This window comes from Amblyraja radiata, chromosome 21 (assembly GCF_010909765.2).
Source record: "Amblyraja radiata isolate CabotCenter1 chromosome 21, sAmbRad1.1.pri, whole genome shotgun sequence".
NCBI lineage: Eukaryota > Metazoa > Chordata > Chondrichthyes > Rajiformes > Rajidae > Amblyraja > Amblyraja radiata.
In genome coordinates, this window is record NC_045976.1 from 25,668,913 (window position 1) to 25,691,188 (window position 22,276).

General features: G+C 41.7%; 1 protein-coding gene across 3 annotated transcripts in view; it reads right to left on the reverse strand.

Moving 5' to 3' along the window:
- The window catches only part of mapk11 (mitogen-activated protein kinase 11), a 38,752-nt gene that overhangs the window by 15,102 nt on the left and 1,374 nt on the right, over positions 1–22,276 (reverse strand). For all 3 annotated transcript variants that reach the window (XR_004415222.1, XM_033039798.1, XM_033039799.1), the window contains exons 2-5: positions 14,933–15,062; positions 13,658–13,716; positions 8,421–8,532; positions 2,912–2,941 (exon numbers count right to left, since the gene is read on the reverse strand). Coding sequence is in view for 2 of the 3 variants with exons in the window: in XM_033039798.1 (XP_032895689.1) it covers positions 2,912–2,941; positions 8,421–8,532; positions 13,658–13,716; positions 14,933–15,062 (331 nt within the window). In the remaining variant the exon portion in view is untranslated. The remainder of the gene's footprint in view (positions 1–2,911; positions 2,942–8,420; positions 8,533–13,657; positions 13,717–14,932; positions 15,063–22,276) is intronic.

Here is a 22,276-nt window from a genome sequence, read left to right on the forward strand (position 1 = left end):
GAAATAAAATCCCTGACTGGAGACTACAGTGCATTCAGAAAGTATTCAGACCCCTTCACTTTTTCCACTTTTTGTTACGTTACAGCCTTATTCTAAAGTGGATTAAATTCATTTGTTTTATCATCAATCTACACACAATACCTCATAATATAAAAGCAAAAACAGGTGTTTAGAAATATTTGCAAAGTAATTAAAAATAAATAACTGAAATATCACATTTACATAAGTATTCAGACCCTTTGCTGTGACACTCAGAATTAAGCTTCGATGCATCCTGTTTCCATTGTTTATCCTTGAGATGTTTCTACAAGTGGATTGGAGTCCACAAGTGGTAAATTAAATTGATTGTACATGATTTGGAAAGGCACACACCTGTCTATATAAGGTCCCACAGTTGACAGTGCATGTCAGAACAAAAACCAAGCGGTGAAGACGAAGGAATTGGCCGGAGACGTCCGAGACAGGATTGTGTCGAGACACAGATCTGGGGAAGGGTATAAATCAATTTCGGCAGCATTGCAGGTCCCGAAGAGCACAGTGGCCTCCGTCATTCTTAAATGGAAGAACTTTGAAACCACCACGTCTCTTCTTAGAGCTGGCCACCCGGCCAAACTGATCAATCGAGAGAAAAGGGCCGTGGTCAGGGAGGTGACCAAGAACCCGATGGTCACTCTGACAGAGCTCCAGAGTTCCTCTGTGGAGATGGGAGAAAATTCCAGAAGGACAACTATATCTGCAACACTCCACCAATCAGGCCTTTATGGTAGAGTGGCCAGATGGAAGCCACTCCTCAGTAAAAGGCACATGACAGATCGCTTGGAGTTTGCCAAAAGGCTCCTTAACAAGATTCTCTGGTCAGATGAAACCAAGATTGAACACTTTGGCCTGAATGCCAAGTGTCACGTCTGGAGGAAACCAGGCACCGCTCATCACCTGGCCAAAACCGTACCTACGGTGAAGCATGGTGGTGGCAGCATCATGCTGTGGGGATGTTTTTCAGCGGCAGGAACTGGGAGACTAGTCACGATCGAGGGAAAGATGAACGGAGCAAAGCACAGAGAGATCCTTGATAAAAACCTGCTCCTGAGCATTCAGGACCTCAGACTGGGGCAGAGGTTCTCCTTCCAACAGAACAATGCCCCTAAGCACACAGCCAATACAACACAGGAGTGGCTTCATGACAAGTCTGTGAGTCCTTGAGTGGCCCAGCCAGAGCCCGGACTTGAACCCGATAGAACATCTCTGGTGGGACCTGAAAATAGCTGTGCATCGACGCTCCCCATCCAACCTGACAGAGCTTGAGAAGAACTACAGAGAAGAATGGGAGAAATTACCCAAATAATGGTGTGCCAAGCTTGTAGCGTCATACCCAAGAAGACCTGAGGCTGTAATCGCTGCCAAAGGTGCCTCAACAAAGTACTGAGTGAAGGGTCTGAATACTTATGTAAATGTAACATTTCAGTTATTTATTTTTAACTACTTTACAAACATTTCTAAACACCTGTTTTTGCTTTTTCATTATGGGGTATTGTGTGTACATGGATGATAAACAAAAATGAATTTAATCCATTTTAGAATAAGGCTGTGACGTAACAAAATGTGGAAAAAGTGAAGGGGTCCGAATACTTTCTGAATGCACTGTAATTAAAATAATATGGCTATATTTTATCATCGTTCCAATGGTTCAAAGAATTTATTTGACCGGATTATCGGAAGCAGTCCCCAGACTACAATAGACTTGACATTTGAAATGCTGTTTAATTCCACAGATTCACTACTCTTGGGGAAAATGTTTTGTTCCTGACGCGGAAAATGCAGCTTGCGGATAGTTCTCAGGAACAGAACCCTGACATAACCCAGGGACCCCTAGCGTTTAACTCAATTGATGCCCTTTATCCAATTCTTGCATTGGAATTCCTATACTTTGGGACTGCTGGATGGGAGAGAACAAGGAAGAGGCAAGTGTGGTGGAAATCTCCAGAGGTAGGGAAACATGGGAGATACGCCTCCACCTTGAATCTTTCTGTATTAAAAGGACGTGCCGGGTCAGATGGTGATACTTGCCAGGACTTTGTATTTACATTGATAGAAGGCAGCACGGTAGCACTGCGGATAGAGCCACTGACTCACAGCGCCAGAGAGCCAGGTTCGACCCTGACCTCAGGTGCCATCTATGTGCAGTTTGCGTTCTCCTTGTGATCATGTGGGTTTCCTCCAGTTTCTTCCTACATCCCAAAGACCTGCAGGATTTTAGGTTAAAATGCCTCTAATGTGTCTAGTGTGTAGCAAACATAGGTGAACATGGAACTAGTGCGAATGGGGGTTCAATTTTTGGTGTGGGCTTGGTGGACGAATGGACCCGTTTCCATGCTATATCACTAAGCAACTAAATATGGGCATTCAATGCCTAGCGATAAAAGTCTTTGAGCTGTGTATTTCGCCAGGCTAGTTCAAAAGACTTCAGGAATCAACCACCACTTTGCAAGTGATCTTGGTCACATTCTTGTTTAAGAAAGAACTGTAGATGCTGGAAAATCGAAGGTAGACAAAATGCTGGAGAAACTCAGCGGGTGAGGCAGCATCTATGGAGAGAAGGAATAGGCGATGTTTCAGGGGTTGAGGCCCTTCTTCAGACTGAAGAATGTTCTCGACCCCAAACATCACCTATTCCTTCTCTCCACAGATGCTGCCTCACCCGCTGCGTTTCTCCAGCATTTTTGTTTACCTTTGGTCACATTCGTGGTCAGTTGCCTGAAACCCTCTCTTTTCCATGGGCTCAAATACGTTTTCGATTGGGCCACATCACCTATTTTGCGTCGAGTGAAATTCCCCTCACGTTGCACACGTTTTTGAATATAGATACATATTATCCTTTATTTCTGGAGTGCATTGAAAATAAATCTGTACTTACTCTGTGAATGATACCAGCAGAATGGATATACTGCAGGAAAGAAGAGATAAAGTGGTATTACATTACACAAACTTTGTTAGATTTGCCAGTTCAAAAATAGAGCTTAAAACAATCAGGTCTACTTTGTTGAAATCAACTATTTGTTTTCTCAAGGGTCTCATGTTCCAAGTATTAGTGAAAGCTTGCCTATTGAAAAACGCCCAACATCTGCGTTTTTACACAAGTAGGAGTGATAGGAAGGACATAGATTGAGGGAGAGGCCAGATGCTGACAGGAGATAAAATGTGTTTTGTTGCTGATTAATATACTTAGCAATACTTGACTGAAGTAGCTGCGGAGTGCAGAGGGGAAGAAGCAGTAGGCCTTGGCCCTGGCAATGGAGTGACACTCTGCAATTCCTACAATGGCAATTATGTAAAGACACAAAGTGCTGGAGTAACTCAGTGGTCAGGAAACATTTCTGGAGAACATGGCTAGGTGACATTTTGGGTTGGGTCCCTTCTTAAGTCAGAAGAAGTGTCCCGACTCCAAACGTCACCTATCCATGTTCTCCAGCGATGCTGCCTGACCTGCTGAGTAATCTGGCATTTTGCGTCCTTCCTTGTTAGAGCAGCATCTGCAGTTCCTTGTTTCTACATAATGCAGCCAGGTAAATAAGAACCAGTTTTGGGAGGAAAAATCCACACCCAGAAGCCTGGGTTTACCGACAAGGTTGTTCTCCTCGGAGCCAACTTAACTCTCAGGCAGGGCTTCCACATGAACAGACAGGACCAATCCATGACCAATCAATGCTTTTTATGGGACAGGTACATTGGTGGCAGTGGGATGTGTGGGATGAGGAGTGAGAGGAAGTGAGGTGCTCAGATGAGAGCACACGGGTCACTTCTGGCTCACTAACATTTTCCTGAATTGGCCTTGCTTCATCAGCTAAGGCTTGGGGAGCCCAAACAATGACTGCACACCATGGGCTGGCTAAACGTAGAGGTTTTGAGCCTCATGAAAGTATTTTACCTGCATGCCTACCTTCTCAGAGAAGGTTAACTCCCTGATTCCCCATCATCCGCCTCTATTAACCTGGAAGTTGCTGGTTGGCGTCTGGATAAAGGTATTTTTTATATTGACATTTGATACGAATGGCTGATTTGATAGTAAAAATAGACCCGTCTCTGTAAATATTTCCAGTGTCTTCGTTGTTTAAATATCCCCATCAAAAATAAAATCATTTTTGGCAGCTGCATAATAGTTTGAACTTTAATGTTTTAACATTTTTACTGTGACTAACTGAATGTAGAGATACTTTTTATCTTTCCTATTTAAAATATTTAACATTGCCACAAGGAACCACAGATAATTATGTTTGACATGAGCAGCAGAGCTGCGGCACATTCTCTTCAAAGTGCTGAAAAATGCATCAGCATCAATCATCGACCCGGAGCCTGTATTTATAGCCAGCTATAAGCTATTGGTTTCTTGGGTGTGTTGTTGCTGTTGCGTGCAGATGTTATCTCTCCACCATGTGAAAAGGGGGTGGAGTGGGGTGAGAGGGGGTGGTTGATGCCTGGAGTTTGCCTTGGTGTGATGTATTTCACATATCATTTATGAGCTGATATTCACAAGTGATCTGGCTGGTGGATGGATATAACACACATCTGAATAGTTGCACTTCAATCATTGAAAGTTTTCTTGTGGTTAGAGTAGATTCTATCAGAAACAGTAGTTTGTATTTTACAAGTTCACAAGTTATAGGAGTGGAATTAGGCCGTTTGGCCCATCGAGTCTACTCCGCCATTCAATCATGGCTGATCTCTGCCTCCTAATCCCATTTTCCTGCCTTCTCCCCATAACACTCGACATCCATTCTAATCAAGAATTTGTCTATCTCTGCATTAAAAATATGCGCTGAGTCTCCACAGCCCTCTATGGCCATTGGTTCTACAGATCAACTACCCTCTGACTAAAGAAGTTCCTCCTCATCTCCTTTCAAAACGAGCGCCCTTTAATTCTGAGGCTATGACCTCTGGTCCGAGATTCTCCAACCTGTGGAAACATCCTTTTCACATTCACTCTATCTATGCCTTTCATTATCACCATGGATGCTGACTGACCTTCTGAGCGATGATATTTAAAAAAAATGTAATGCACATTTTACGTTTGCATTTTCTGCACTCTGTACCTTCTAGTGACTGCTCTAACGTGGTTGCTGGTGGACCTCTATTTGTCGGAGCTCAGCATGGTCATTGCCAAGTGAGGTAGGGAGCGGGGGAGAGAATCTGCTTTAACTGGCAATGGAGACTGGCTGCAGGAAAAGGCAAGGGGGCAGGGACTGCCGTCTGCTGCAAGCAAAACCATCGAGTATTAAAGGAAAGAAAGGCTTGTACTGATATCGCACTGATCATGAAGGTGCTTGGCAGTCCATGGATTCATCCAAGTGTAAATTACAGAGGAGACCCTCCCCAAACAGCAATGTGACAATGACCAGATGATCTACAGTTTGGCGATAGGGACAGCAGGATAAGTATTGGCCTGAGCTCTGGGGAGGAGCTCCCTTCTCTATTTGTCATGTCCCCCTGATATCATCGACAACTGCCTGAAGGAGATAAAATGCATCAATATGTCATTAGCATTATTGTCACGTGTACTGAGGTACAGTGAAAAGCTTTTGTTCGTACGCTATCCAGTCAAAGAAAAGGCTATACTTGGCTACAATCAAACCTTCCACCATTTCAAGATACAGGATAACGTGTATAACATTTAGTGCAAGATGTAACATTGAAGTCCAATAAAGTCTGATTAAAGATCGTTTAAAGGTCTCCAATGAGGTAAATGGTAGGTTGGGACCGAACTCTAGCTGATGAGAGGAATGGTCTGAAGAAGGGTCTGGAAAGGGTCTCAAAACATCACCCATTCCTTCTCTCCAGAGATGCTGCCTGTCCCGCTGAGTTACTCCAGCATTTTGTGTCGATCTTCTAGGTGATGAGAGTACCATTCAGTTGCCCGATAACAGCTGGGAAGAAACTGTCCCTGAATCCAGATGTATGTGTTTTTAAACATCTGTACCCCTTGCCTGATGGGAGAGGGGAGAGGAGGGTGAGACTGGCCCCTGATTATGCCGATGGCCTTGCTGAGACAGCATCAAATGTAGATGGAATCAGTGGAAGGGAGGTTGGTTTGTGCGATGGTCTGGGTTACTTTCACAACTCTCTGGATTTCTTGCGGTCTTGGATGGAGCTGTTCCCAAACCATGCTGTGTTGCCTTGGGTTTCTCTACTCAACTCATGGGTTTGCACTCCGAACTGCCGACCTGGATTACAGCACTACTGACCACATCAAACAACTGGCACTGAAAGTATTGTCTCTCTGCTGACTGGTAAGCACACAACAAAAGGTTTTCACTGTACCTCGGTACATGTGATAATAAACTAAACTGAACTGAAGTAAGATCATTCTGAAAGCATTAGATGCCATTTGTGGCTGTCGCGATGTTACCCCAACTCACAACAGAGGTGAATGGCTTAACTATCCCCAGGACTAATCCTTAGTCTGACTTCCTTTTCAAACAAACCAAAAACAAATAAGGATAGGCATAAGTTGCAGTATTGTGCTTGCTGCCTTGGGAACACCACTGACCTGTGTGATGGGATGATCCTGCTCACTGACCAGGTCCCATTGATCGATTAGACGCCCTTTCTGTGCCAGAGAAAGGACTTGCCCGTTGACAATCAGATCAGGAATCTTGCTTTCAATCAACTGGGAGATATTATTGGGGCCAGTCTCCACTGATTAAATTACTTTCCCTGACTTTCCCCAGTAATGAGAATGAGGAGCTAAGATCCCAGATGATGATAGTTCGCTATTATTGTGAGCAATTGAGAACTTTCAAAATTTGCTAGTTAAAGAATGCATTGTAGCTGAAAATAACTTTATAAATGAAAAAAATATTAAACTAACAGACGATGAAAATGAGTGAAAAAAACAAACAAATTTTGAAAAGCTGTGATAAAGATAAATATCATTTGACCATGGGAAACCAAGATAACATTAAGGTGGAATGCACCATTACACATTAATTAGTTGGTGACAATATTACTATTACCAGTAACTACATTTCTACTGTGTACATCTTCTTTCACAACATTCAACTGGCTTTTAGAAAATAAAACAGTGCAGCACAGGAACAGGCCCTTCGGCCCACAATGTCCATGCTGAACATTATGCCAAGTTAAACAAATCTCCTCTACCTTCACATGACCCTCTTCCCACTATTCCCTGCCTTTCCATGAGTTAGAACTCATTTTAAACAAGTTAAACGTCTATTTTGAATAGATGTATGACTTGCTGTTTGAAGAAGGCAACTGGGAAACAGCCTCTGGAACTTTTCATTTTACACTCTCATCGTGGATTTAGATTTCACTCAGAATAATATCCAATATTTTAATGCCTAATGAGATAGCATTAACAGGATTACGTTGTGTGCGACAATAGACCAGTTAATTATTAGTCAGACCTGAAAGGTTTCATATCCAAACTTATTGCATCAGTATTTCATTTCGTAAGAGAGCAATATCTCAACAAGAAACCATCTGAAATATTTTCTTTAACAAAAACAATGCATTGAATTATAGCCTTTGTCATTGTGCAAATTTAAGAAAAAACTATTAGTCGAAGTACAAGTAATTGGTGAGACCACATGGGTCAAAGCCTGGGGCAAACTGAAGTTGCGTTTATGGGCTATTCTTGGAGCTAATCATTCCACTGGAAAGCACATAAAACTGGCGAAGTAGAAGAAGTATAAGAAGGCAGGGTAAGTGCATGAATGGCAATGGGACAAATGTAAAAGCATGGAAAAGACTGACATGAAGGAGCAATATAGAGTCATAGAGTGATACAGCGTAGAAACAGGCCCCTCGGCCCAACTTGCCCACACCGGCCAACATGTCCTAGCTACACTAGTCCCACCTGCCTGCATTTGGCCCATATCCCAACAAACCTGCTATCCATGTAGCTGTCTAACTGTTTCTTAAACGTTGGGATAGTCCCAGCCTCAATTACCTTCTCTGGCAGCTTGTTCCATACACCCACCACCCTTTATGTGAATATGTTACCTCTCAGATTCCTATTAAATCTTATCCCCTTCCACTTAAACCTATGTCCTCTTGTCCTCGATTCCCCTACTCTGGGCAAGAAACTCTGTGCATCTACCCGATCTATTCCACTCATGATTTTATACACCTCCAGAAGATCACCCCTCATTTTCCTGCGCTCCAGGGAATAGAGTCCCAGCCTACTCAACCTCTCCCTATAGCGCAGACCCTCTAATACTGGCAACATCCTTGTAAACCTTCTCTGTACCCTTTCCAGCTTGACAACATCTTTTCTATAACATGGTGCCCAGAACTGAACACAATACTCTAAATGTGATCTCACCAACATCTTATATGAATCACACATCTCATTAGTTACCCAGTGTTGGTCTAATTTTGTTTCTATTTATAAGACATTGTTTCTGTACCTTAAGTCCCCTGAGCAATTGATACACAAGAAACTGCACGTGATCATCCGTCAGCTTCTGACACTTCACAATGTTATTCAAATCTGCTCCCATGAGGTTGGTCACCAAATACCTGGGGTCGAAAAACAGACAAAAGGGTTTGGAAAAACATACTAAAACAATTTGACACTGATATTGCCAACATTTGCACTTTGATGGGGGCGATTGTAATCCTTTCCCCAAATATGCAGACATTCCAGTGCCACAAATGATTGTGGATATTCTTGTATTCTCACTGTTTCACTTCTTGTCATCCAGAAGAGAGAAAGGTCTCGACCCAAAACGTCACCTATTTCTTTTCTCCAGAGATGCTGCCTGACCCATTGGGTTACTCCAGCATTTTGTGTCTATCTTCGGTTTAAACCAGCATCTGCAGTTCCTGCCTACATGCAAGAGAGCTCAGAGAAGACTTCAGGCAGTCTTTATTATCTAAATTGTTGTGAATACACAAATTGAGACATTTTCAAAGTGCTTTTTGAAGATTATTTATAAATGAACTATAATAGAGTGATACAGCATGGAAATAGGCCCTTTGGCCCATCAAGTCTACACTGACCGGCAAATACCCATTTACACTAATCCTATACTAATCTAATCCAATTTCATTCATTCTGCATTGTTTCAATTTCTCCTCAGATTCTACCAATACCTACATACAAGGGGCCATTACAGAGGCCAATCCGAGATGGTGGGGGGAGACCGGCGCACTCGATGGATACCCATACAGTCACAGGAAGAATGTGAAAACTCCATGCAAACAGCACCCGAGGTCAGACTTGAACCTGGGTCTTTGGCACTGTGACACAGTGGTTCTAAAAACTGCACCATTATACCATCCACTGTATTGCAGGATATTGAACTAAAGGTGGGTAGTGATGATAAGATATGGATCAGCTAATGATAAAGCAATCTGAGGGACTGAAGCGGCCTTTTCACGGGGCGACTTGACGCAAGAGTTAACCGGAGTTTAACATCGTGGGAACCTCGTGCGATAACAGTACGGCATTCGTGGACCACCGTAGCGCTAACGGCAGGTCATCGTGTAACTTGGTCACTCGGGAGAAAATTCAAGAAAGTTTGAATTTTTCCAAGATTGACTTGTACACTTGTGGTTGAGTATTGCAACATTATATGAACGTAGTGGCCAGTGCGATATCCGTAATAACTCTTGCGGGTACCGTGGGAACTCCTGCGAACGGTGAACCCGGAAGCTGGACAGAGGGGACAGAAGGTGAGTAAAAATTATCTTCTGTGGGATTGAATTTAAAAAATAAATAAAAATAAAGATTTGCCTCCGCATATGGACATCAACTTATTCATGAGTTATGTTAATGAGATTCAAGAAAATAACTATAATCTTTAAAAGGGACTTTAAAAGGGACTTTACTGAAAGGTTACGCATTTTTATGGTCCGTGAGAAATTTTTCACATGTACTTCTTTGAGAGATACAGGTCGGAGTCCTCGGGTCCAGGGGTCCGGAACGCTACCAATCAATGTTGTACAGAGACCCGTGTAAGGAGTGAACTGCACATGCTGGTTTAAACCGAAGACAGACACAAAAAGCTGGAGTAACTCAGCGAGTCAAGCAGCATCTCTGGAGAAAAAAAGCTGATGTTTCGGGACGAGACACATCTTCAGACTCAATTCCGATTAGGCTGTCTGAAGAAGGGCTCCGATTCGAATCGTCACCTATTCTTTTTCTCCAGAGATGCTGCCTGACCCGCTGACTTACTCCAGCTTTTTATGTTTTTCTTCCCAGATCTGACTTACCTGCTGAGTTACACCAACATTTTGTGTCCTTCTGTGCGTATTAACCAGCATTAACCAGCGTCTGCAGTTCCTTTAGACATTACCTAACTTCAGATTTTAGAGATATAGCGCGTGGGAACTCCTGAGAACGGTAAACCCGGAAGCTGGACAGAGGGGACAGAAGGCGAGTAAAAAACATGGTCTCAATATCGACAAGGGAACATGTGTCTTTCGAGGACGTCCCACCTAATTGTCATTGTTGGATAATCTTTTTAACAGGGACACTTGTAGAGATGGCTCCCAGAAAATCTCAAAGAAAGGGGGTAAAGCGTGTCAGAGATGTTTTTGCCATGTTGCTCTATTCAGTTTCTATATTGTTTCAGTTTCTATATCTATATAGTTGCTCTATTCAGTTTCCCAGGGGGTCGGGACGGGACTGGAGTTGGGAGGGAAAGGTGGGGGAGTCGAGGGAGAGGAGGGGGAGACAGATGGGGGTGTCTTCATTTACTGGCGGCGGGTGTCTGTCACTGAAACAGGCAGGTGAGATTTCACATCCACCTTGTGTGTGCCTCTCTCTCGCTCTCCCTCCCTCTTACACAGGCTGAGAGACTCTGCCTCTGTGAGTGTACGTCTCTTTCTCCCCCTCTCCCACACACAGTAAGACCGAGGTACTGTGCTCAGTCCATCTGTGTCTCCCACATACACAGTAAAATATGTCTCCAAATGAGCCAATTCAACCAAGGGAGGATATATATAGTGTGTGAAAAAAAAAGTTACATCATTTGTGTCACGTGTAGTTCACGATGTTCATTCAAGATTTAACGCGAAAGCTCGGGAAACGGACAAGTCACTCGCACAAATAACAGAAATGCCGAGTACCGTGGGAACTCTTTATCTACCCCCGTTATATCGTGCGAGACTCGTGCTGGACCACGACCTCTTCACTCTGGTGACATCTTGCGTCAACTCGCCCCGTGAAAAAGCCCCATTAATGATCTATTTCTTCTCCCTAATTTACAGCTGCTGTTGGAGATTAGAAAACAAATGTTTATTAAAGAAACACTTTTGAAATACAGGCCATCCCCAGGTAATTATTGTCTTTAAAGGTGTCCATAAGTGGATCTTATCTGCAAGTCAGAAAATTGTTATGATAAACCTCAACAGTATTGTGTTGAATGGCATCAAAAGCACATAACACTTATAAGATAGGAAAACTTTAGATGGATATTGTCCAAATGCGGGCAAATGGGACTATTTTAGATAGGCATTTTGGTCGCATGGATGAGTTGGGCCAAAGGGCCTGCTTCCGTGTGGTTTGACTCTATAACACTCATAAGAAAGAACAATTACTGTAAATGGAGAGAAAGGAAACTAGTTCTGCCCTTTGGAGAAATGAATGTTTGTACATACATCGGGCCTCTGAACGTAATAATATGGGAGCTCGCTTGTATGCAGTGTTGATGACTCGTGAACAGCCTGTGATTGCTAACAAGGCAGATTCAGTCAGCACTCCACCAGGATATTCTCATAACTTGATGGCAGATCCACTTAAACTGACAGTTCTCCATGTCCTGTGTTTCCATTCTTGCTTCTGTTGTTGGGAAATGCAGCAAGTCATTATCAAATGCACGGGTATATATTCTATTCTACTCCCCTTCCCTTCCCTCCCCCCCCCCCCCCCCCCCCACAAAGGACAGGGGGTAGATATCCATGCTCCATTGCATGTACAATGCTTTTAGCATACATGGCCAGCATTAATTTATAATCTGTTACCGCAGGTTACTCTCACACTTCTCCCTGCAGTAACGCAGAAAAATCTGCAGCAGGGGCCGAGGCAATAAATTACCAGCTGTCACTTCATGTGTGTGGCTCCAATGATAAACAGGCAGATGGATACAAAAGCACCCAGGACCTAGTGTTATTTTCTACTTCTAGTCAACTCTTTTCCTTAACTGCATATTGGGACTTCATCCACAAGTTCGACACAAAATGCTGGAGTAACTCAGCGGGACAGGCAGCATCTCTGGAGAGAAGGAATGGGTGACGTTTCGGTTCGAGACCTTCCTCAAGTTCAGCAGGTTAGAGTTGTGGGTGAAGCTTATATTCAGATATTTATCAGCCCATTTTGAAATCATCCATTCTGACTATGTACTTATTGTACTATGTACTATGTATTAAATTCCCATGTCCATTTTAACAATGGAATCTGTCCATGCAAATCTCAAGGAGTTCAGCGACCATGATATCTCAATTAACATGAGTGGAGTTGCAGTTTGTTAAGTATCAATAATTCTACCTGGCCTTGCCTGTTCTATGGTTGTAAGATGAATGCCTCCATGCCTGATGGGTTTACTAATACAGTGAACTGGCAGCAGAAATGCTCCTCCCATCTTTCTGCATCATGTCCCAAGGTAGACATCTCGGCACGCAAAGCAGTAATGTTACTGCTTCAGTCTGAAGAAGGGTCTTCCCCAGAGATGCTGCCAGAGTAGCACTTTGTGTCCTTTTGTATATTAACCGGCATCTGCAGTTCCTTGTTTCTTCAGTAATGTTATAATTGTTCAGCATACAGTTTAACCAACAATCCTACTCTTATTGCTTTGTGATTCACCACAAGAAAAATTTGTTGAACTGTTCCTGGTGTTAAAAGTTAAAATTACTCCAAAACATGTACTATTTAAAGGGTACATCAATAAACTTAGTACACTCATCTCCTTTCTCCCTCATTTCCTTTTTATCCCTCTTCTCTCTCGCTTTCACGTGCCTCTTGTCCACGCATATCTCTTCCTCTAGGTTTACATTTCATTCCTCTTCTTTCCTTATCTGACACTCTTTTGTCTCCATTTCACCTCTAGCCTCTGTCAGTTACTCCACCCATCTGTTGATCAAACCCCCTCATCTATATCCACCTATCACTCACCTGGCGTTGTCCTATCCCCACCTCTCTTTTCCAGCTTTCTACCCCCTTCTACAATCAGTCCGAAGAATCCCAAATGACACCTGTCCATTCCCTCCACAGATGTTGCCTGACTGTGTTTTGCTTAAGATTCCATCATCTGCAGGTCCTTGTATCTCAATAATGATTAGCTTGGTTCTTATTTCACAAGTTATAGGAGTAGAATTAGGCCATTCGGCCCTTCAGATCTACTCCGCCATTCAATCGTGGCTGATCTCTGCCACCTGATCCCATTTTCCTGCCTTCTCCCCATAACCCTTGACACCCTTTCTAATCAAGAATTTGTCCATCTCGGCCTTAAAAATATCCATTGACATGGCCTCCACAGCCCTCTGTGGCATTGAGTTTGACAGATTAACTACCTTCTGACTAAAGACGTTTCTCCTCACCTCTATTTCTGTTAAGAGGACTGCAGAATCCGTCACAATGAGCTATAAATATGAAGCAGAAGGATTCATCACCACACTCTGCTCTTTAAATTATTCTACTCACACTTCACGAAAGTTCTCCAGTGTAATTGCTGGTGTAAAGACGTCTAACAATCCAATTACCTGAAATAAATCAACAAATTAATGCAGTTTATGGAATGAACATTTAGCGTTAACAGTTTGCAAACATAGGAGCAAGAAATAAGAACAGTTGCATTTGTGAAACAATCACTCAATGACTAAAATATGATGCAGCATTTCTTCTAAACCAAGTTGCTAGTGAGGGAGGAAAAGTCTGAAACAGCACTTTGAGGGGTCTGCTACACCATGGCTAGCACAGTTGCACAGCTGTCACTCTCACAGCACCGGAGACCCAAGTTCAATCCGTGGCCTCGGGTGCTGTCGGTGTGGAGTTTGCACATCCTCCCTGTGACCGGATGAGGTTCCCCAGCGTGCCCCCATTTCCTCCCTCAACCGAACAACGTGAAAGTTGATAAGTGAATTGGCCACTGTAGGTTACAGTTTACGTGCAGGTGAGTGGTAACATCTGGGCGGAGATTGTGGAAATATGGGGAGAATTAAAAATGGCATTAACTTAGGATCGGTGTAATTGTGTGTTTTTTTTCTCCTGTTGATACACTCTGTGGACTAAAGTATCTGTTTTTAAGCTGTATCTATATGTGATCCCGTGACGACATTAAATTGGTACAGTCGTAGGAGATCACTCATTTTCTACTTTCCACATGGGAAAACGGATATGCTGTCCCAATAGGACAAAGTGCTGCGGTAACTCAGCGCGTCAGGCAGCATCTCTGGAGAACATGGACAGGTGATGTTTCTGGTCGAGACCCTTCTTCAGGCACCAGCAGTCCCTCGCTCAAACATGTCGTCCATCTCCAGATCTCTATCACGTTCTCCAGAGATGCTGTTAGACCTGCTGAGTTACTCCAGCCCTTTGTGTATCAACCAGCATCTCCAATTCTTGGTTTCTACGTCATGCGGTCCCAATGATTTCCCAATTGTTAGGGATGGCAATAGAAGGCATTGTGTGTAAAGAATATGTATAGAAACTAGGTATTTTCATCGTACAAAGGTCTTCCCATTGTTTAGCAAAAAAAGTGTCAGAAAGTCATACCGGAGAGAATAAAAGCAATAACATTTGCGATTTTGAAACAACAGTTCACTGAGCAAGGAAGTTATTATAGCGGAATTGTATTGCTAACATTTCTCTAAACGTTTTACATGATTTGTAAGGATAGAAAATTGATCACCATGTTTAACAACATCATAAACTCTATACTGTATATATTCAGCAATTTATGGAATCAAATTGACTTACATTTTCATGCTTCATGTGCTTTAATAGTCTCAGCTCCCGGTATGTTCTCCTTGCATGGATCAGAGATTGAAATGGTCTTGATAGTTTTTTTATAGCTACCTTCTGGCGTGACCTTGTATCATAGGCAGAGCTAAATCAACGAAAGAGCAAAGTCGGAATTGGCATGTTATTGCATCTCCACTGCCACAAATCTAATCCAGATTTAAATTTTTTTTTTCTTTTTTTTTTAAGTATAGCGTTTAGCTGCTTACAAACTCGATGAAAAAACATTATTTAAGGAGCGTCAGATCCTTTATTCAGTAAAATACCTCCACACTTTACATTTGAGAAGAAATATGATGTATTTGTCATGAGATGTGGCTCCTTGGGTTGAGATATGAATTTTCCAACATCACAACTAGATTCTCTGAAGAAGTAAGATTTATTTGTCCGTCTCAAATTCATAAAGGCCACTATGTAAATTTTTATTTCTACAAGATGATAATCTATTTACAGCAATTTTACAGCACTCATTCAATTGAAGTCAGTTCCAGTTATTGTTAAATAAAATGAGATAATTGCTTGACTCAGTTATGTGACTACGCAACAATAATGTCAGTGCCATCAGGAAATGTCACAATAAATGGAGGAATAAGGCCACAAAGTCCGGTCTTACTAGTCTTGGAATCTACACAACAAGTTGGAGTATCTAGTGGGTCCGGCAGCGTCTCTTGAGAAAAGGAACAGGTGACGTTTCAGGTCGAGATCCTTCCTTAGACCCCAACGTTACCTATTCCTTTTCTTCAGTGATGCTGCTTGACCTGCTGAGTTACTCCAGCATTTTGTGTCTATCTTCGGTGTAAACCAGCATTTGCAGATCCTTCCTTCACACATTGCCTGTTTTTCGAATTTATTTTAGGACATCATGGAAGACCAGGAGAAGACTATAATTGTTTAAAACAATCTCCAGAATTGAGCAGATGTGATATAAAGCCAGGAAAGATGCAATGGTGTATTCAGTAAACAGAACACATTACAGTCATGCTGCACTGGTGGTAACATTTGTACTTGTGTATGTTGTTGAATGTGCAGGCACATTCAATGTGCAAGTACTTGGCCCTTTAGCAAAGTAAAGATCACCATTGGCAGGGGTCGGGCATGCAGTGGCTCATTATCTGAAAAACGGCAAATGTAGCAGATTTTTTAGGTCCTCAGCAAACATGCCCACATTCTATATTATATCACCAGCAACTTGTCCTGGACCACCAATATTGAAGCAATGGCCAAGAATGCACGCCGACGCTTCTACTTCCTTAGACGTCTTAAGACGTTCGGCATGTCCCGAACAACTCTCACCAATTTCTACAGGTGTGCCGTAGAAAGCATTTTATCGGCATGCATCCCAGCATGGTTTGGAAACAGCTCCATCCAAGACCGCAAGAAATTGCAGAGAATTGCAGATCAGACCATCGCACGAACCAAATTCCCTTCCATCGACTTAATCTACACTTCATGCGGCCTTGGCAAGGCCACCAGCATAACCATGGACGAGTCTCGCTCCAGTCAGTCCCCCGTCTCCCCGCTCCCACCAGCCAAGAGATATAGATGTGTGGAAATGTACGTCTCCAGATTCATGGCCAATTTCTTCCCAGCTGTTAGCAGACAACTGAACCATCCTATCAACAACTAGAGAGCAGGCCTCAGCTACTACCTATTTTATTCGAGACCTTTGGACTATTTTTGATCGGACTTTACTGGACTTTATCTTACACTAAACATTATTCATGTTATTCCATTTATCGGGCATCACTGTAGATGTCGCAATTGTAGTCACGTATTGTCTTTCTCCTAACTGAATATCTGCAGCCTGCACATATCCTGGCATGTTGTGAAAGGTCAGATTTCTGCCAGTGCAAACTCACTGCTGCAGTGTTTAAAGAGAGCTGACAACCACAAGAAATTTCATGACATAAAGAACAAAGAAAAAAAAGGGGCCGCACTATAAATTGAAACTAGATATTCAACCATCTGCCAGAGGTTCCTGTTTAAGGAAAGTTTCAGTGTAGCAAACTCAGCTACATTGCTGGTGCCCACAAGAGCTCACAGAACAAAGCATCACACATTGTGCAAAGATAGCTGAACTTCCCAGGACAGCTAACATGTAGGTTTAGTCATTCTAGCTAGCCCCTTCTGCAGACAGGTTCCTCAGGTGCCCTAGCATTTCACAGATCGAGATTTTTCATTTGTCATGTTGAATTCGGAGTACTTTCCAATTCGGACTTCACGATGCTCTTTGTCATTAAACTTGTCCAGAGAGCTTGTGTTTGATTCAAAATGTATTGGTCAGAGGAGGCTATTAGTGGGCCTGATTCAAATCAAGGATATGAGCGAGAATAGCCCCAGTCTGCATCTTTCCATTATCAACACCCGATTCAAGGAAAATAAACACACCTATGATTTGATGACAGAAGCCGTTGAGAACGTCATGTGTACACTTCATTTTTCCAACTGTGAATGGCTGAATGACAAGAATTAAAAAAATTACCATACCAAATGCATGAATTTGGAAACTTACTCCCAAACCCAATAATCTTGGAAGATAGTGCTTGATAATTCGCAAACATCCTGGACTGTGGGTTGAGAGTTTGAAAGAAACTATCCTCTTCTAAGAAACACAGTTGATTTCACTAACTTTCACATCGAGGTGCAAAGGGACTTGGGAATGTTCGTACTTGAAAAGGCAGGAGAATGGGGTTGAAAGGGAAAGATAGATCAGTCATGATTGAATGGTGGAGTAGACTTCATGGATCAAATGGCACAATTCTGTTCCTATAACTTATGAACTAACATCACTGGGCTTCACTAGAATATTGTGGTAAAGATGAGCATCCGTTACAGAACATCTGTTGCAGCCTGGATATTGGCTTCCAGCCAAATATTTTTGCAAAACAGGTTTATTGATAATGAACCTATGCTGAAAACAATGTTCATATTATCATTAGTGAAGGATGCACAATTACACATGAAATGCTTCCTGGTGCAGCATCCTGATCAACCTGGGCCTCCTTCTGAAAGCTACCATCAAGCATCAGTCTGAAGAAGGGTCTCGACCCGAAACGTCACTCATTCCTTCTATGCAGAGATGCTGCCTATCCCGCTGAGTTACTCCAGCATTTTGTGTCTACCTTTGATTTAAAGCAGCATCTGCAGTTCCTTCCTACGCAACAAGCATTAGATATTTATTTAGTAATATTTTAACAACTGTGGACTACAGGTACTGTGGACCTGTTCAGGGAAGGTTTGATGGACCTCATGAGGCAAGTTTGATGGAGCTGGTAGAGCTCAGACTGATCCTGGGATTGGTGCAACGTTCCATCAGAGTCTTTCCACATCCTGTGATGGACCTCAGATAATCTCATCACTTGTTGATTAAATGTGAAACAGATGTGGAATAAGGAGCAAGAAAATGCCTAGGATGATTGCAGGAAAAGATTAGGAAGCAAAGCTTTTCTTCTTCATCATATTGCAGTTGAAATATTATGCATCAGGATAATATCCTCTTATCATCATACTATTTTGCCCTATTAATATTTGCTCACAACAGATTCTAACATCTGCTCTGCTGCTGAAGTCAGACTAACTGAACTGTAATTCCCTTTTTTCTCTCCTCTTCCTTTCCTTAATTACGAGGTTACTTTCCAATTTGTGAAAACTATTCTAGGATCTATGGAATTTTGGAAGTTAACCAGCAGTGCTTCCACTATTATTACCTTTCCAACCTTTGGATTTCTGATCATCAAGTCCCCAGATCTATTTGGTGTCCATCACATTGATTACTCCAGTGTTATTTGGAATACTAATTTATTTATGCTCCTTTTTTAAGCCTGCAGTTCTTCACTATTTCCAGATGATAGTTTCAAATTCTTTTTCTAAAGTTAGACTCCAAATTGTTTAATTTCTCTGCCATTTCCTTTTTGCCCAATATAATTTCTCCTTTCTGTCAAGGAAGGACACACATCAAGTTTTGCAAACCTTCTTATTGCAACATATCTGCAGGAGCGTTAACTGTCTCATAATGAGTTTCTTGCAAAATTACTCTAGTGTTCTACAATTCCTGAATCTTCTGTGGAAATTTGGCACTTCCCCAACCCTTTGTCTTTACTGCACTTTAAGCCTTTTCCTATGGTCTGATACCATCTGTAACATCTCTTGTTAGCCACGATGGACCCTCTTTTCATTGAGTGTTTGTATCTTTAATAAATATTTGCATGTTGTAAACTATGTAATCATTCTTTAAATGTTAACCAATGTTTCCAATAATATAATTTAATAACTTCCCAATCTACCATAACTAACTCAAGGTAGATTGCAAAACCGCATGAAAAGAATTGTGGTTTGCATGGTTTAGATTAAATTAAAAATGTTTCAATCTTAATATAAATCTTTATATTAATATGAAATCAAATTATGAATCTTCGTTCTGAAGGCCCCTTTAAGATTATTCATTAACCCTTTCTCACCGTAAATATTAGTTTCCAAATAACCCATTCCTCACTTGTTCCGCAACATAGTGAACCCAAAAACTACAACTTCGGTCCCAACTAACTGGAGCTAGGCACAATCTCTCACAGCAGAGGGGAGAGAGAACAATTTAGAGGATAAAGCATGAAAACAAGTATTTAAAGGTAATCAAACAGCTTTCAGGAGATGGCAGTAATTGAATGGCCCACTCCTCATAGCCTGCATCGCCTTTATGTGTAGGGACACCAGCTGCAGTCAATGGCATTTGTCAGAAGTTCAGAGCTGCTGTGCTGAATATTACTGTAACTTTCAATTCAGCCAGGCTCATTATTCTCGAGAATAAGAACTGCTTTGAATCTGTGATTAAAACTCATCAAAAATGTACAATGCACTTGTTCTCTGCCAGATGTGATGACATTGTGTATAAATTCCTGAAGGGGGGAATGAATGCACAGTAGTTTACTCGGCATAGGGGAATCAGAAGCAAATGGACATATGTTTAAGGCGAGAGGGGCAGGAACCCGGGGGGGTATCTTTTCACTTTTTCACACACAGGATGGTGGGTATGTGGAATGAGTTGCCAAAGAAGGTAGTCGAGGCAGGTAATAAAACATTAAAAAGACATTCAAACAGGTATATAGATTTAAAAAATTTAGAGGGATATGGGTCTCACGCATGCAAATAGGGCTAGCTTACAATGTGGAGCAAAATGCTCTCAAGATAAAATGCCCAAAGGCACCCTAGCGCACCTTGATGGGTATGGACAAGTTCGGCCGAAGGACCTGTAACTATGCTGTGTGACTCTATGATTCTAAAAAGCACAGATAACTTCTTCTGTCTCTCACAATGCTTTTGCTCAGCCATAATCACAAACCATTTAGAAAGTTTTCTTTATGCATTTTAAAACATTTTCTACATTAAATGCACATATCTTACACAGTGAGGTTTGAACTATCAAAGACTATACGGTAATGTAACACATTAATTAATCTCTAATTTTTACTCTAAATAATTACGTAAATACTGCGCTGAATCAGGCATGGGTAGAGAAAGAACTGAACATGCAAACCCAATGGTTGGAACTGTCGAGCTTTTGACTTTGTGTAAATGGCATCTCATCATCTGTTTTAGTATTGCAATGTATAAAGTCACTGTATTTACATGGTGGAATAAACTAAACTTACAATACAGAGCAAAATGCTGTCAAGATAAAGATGCCCAAAGACATGTCTAAGACATGCTTGCATTCACACCAATACCAACACATGGTTGACACCACCACAAACACAACAAACATATTCCTGGAATTCGACACCATTGTTCGTAAGAAACCATACAAACTGGTTCATTATATCTAATTGATCTTCTGTAGCTATTATTGAAGCAAAAAATATAAAAAGATGCTGAAAGCTAATAATGATACAAGAGTTTATGTTAACTAATGGAAAGAGTGGGTTAATTAATTGTAAATCAGATATAGAGAGAGAAAGACTGCATTAAAAAAGTAACAGTGAGTATATACTTGGCCTGAAAGGGAGTGTGCAGCAGTGGGCCCCAGTGTCCCAACAGCACTTTGAGTCTGAAGAAGGGTCTCGACCCGAAACATCACCCATTCCTTCTCTCCAGAGATGCTGCCTCACCAGCTGAGTTACTCCAACATTTTGTGTCTACCTTCGATTTAAACCAGCATCTGCAGTTCCTTCCTACATAAAATTTAAAGGAGATGTGCAGGGCATTTTTGTTTTACACGGAGAGACAAGGGTGGTGGCAGACACAATAATGGCATCTAAGATGATTTTACATAGGCACATGGATATGCAGGGAAAGGAGGGGTAAGGATCACATGCAGTCATGGGAGTTTACTTTAACAGCATCACATTTAGCATGGTCATTATGGGCTGTAGTGCCTGTTCTTGTGTTGCACTGTTTTATGCTTTGCTCTAAAGTAATGCAACACTTCTTTCAGTTGCATGCAACATTTTAGGAAAGATGTCAAGATAAGTTAGATTTATTTAGGACTGTGTGCACATTGGCATGTAAAAGGGACAAAGTCTCCCAAGTAATTTTCTCATAAAATCTGTGTTACACAATGTTATGGATGCACAAATAAACGTTCATCCCATCGATGAGTGGCACAGATGCTTGCCCCAACAAAACATACGACATTTAAACTTCTGGGCATGATGATGAATTTATTAGCATGATATTAGGGATCTGGGTCCTCAATTATATTGAATACATGAGAGTCTGGGGCTGTTCTGCTTTAAGACGGAGATAGCTAAAGAGGAAATGTGATAGAAGTGTTGAAAACCATGAAGGATTTTGAAAGGATTAATAATGTGAAACTATTACTATGCAGATGCAATAGCAAACAACAGACACTGAATTAAGGTGACTGGTAAAAGAATTAGGGGAAAGATGGAGCAATTCAACAATAATTTTCCAAAAGGAATTGGATTGAAAGATGAAAGCGTAAAGATACGTAGCTACAAGGAGAGGACCTGGGAGTGGGTCTCACTCAGGAAGTAGGTTTTTCCAAAGAGTTGGCTCTGTTTTGAAGGCCGAATAGCCTCCGACACTGTGTCATTCAATGGTTCTTGCTCATATATATATAGCAATCACATACAGTACTCAGATAAATCTGAGAGCTGAATGATAGAGTAGGCGCACCAAGATTCGTCCGATGGAGATGGAAGTCACCAAGTCAGCATTATATATATCTAGTTTCAGGTACAAAACTAGCAGAAAAACTACCCAAGGAACAAATTTCACATATTTTAGTAGGAAAAATAATGTGTAATAAGTCAGTTGCCACAGCATTGAATCAAACGTTGACACGTTTGG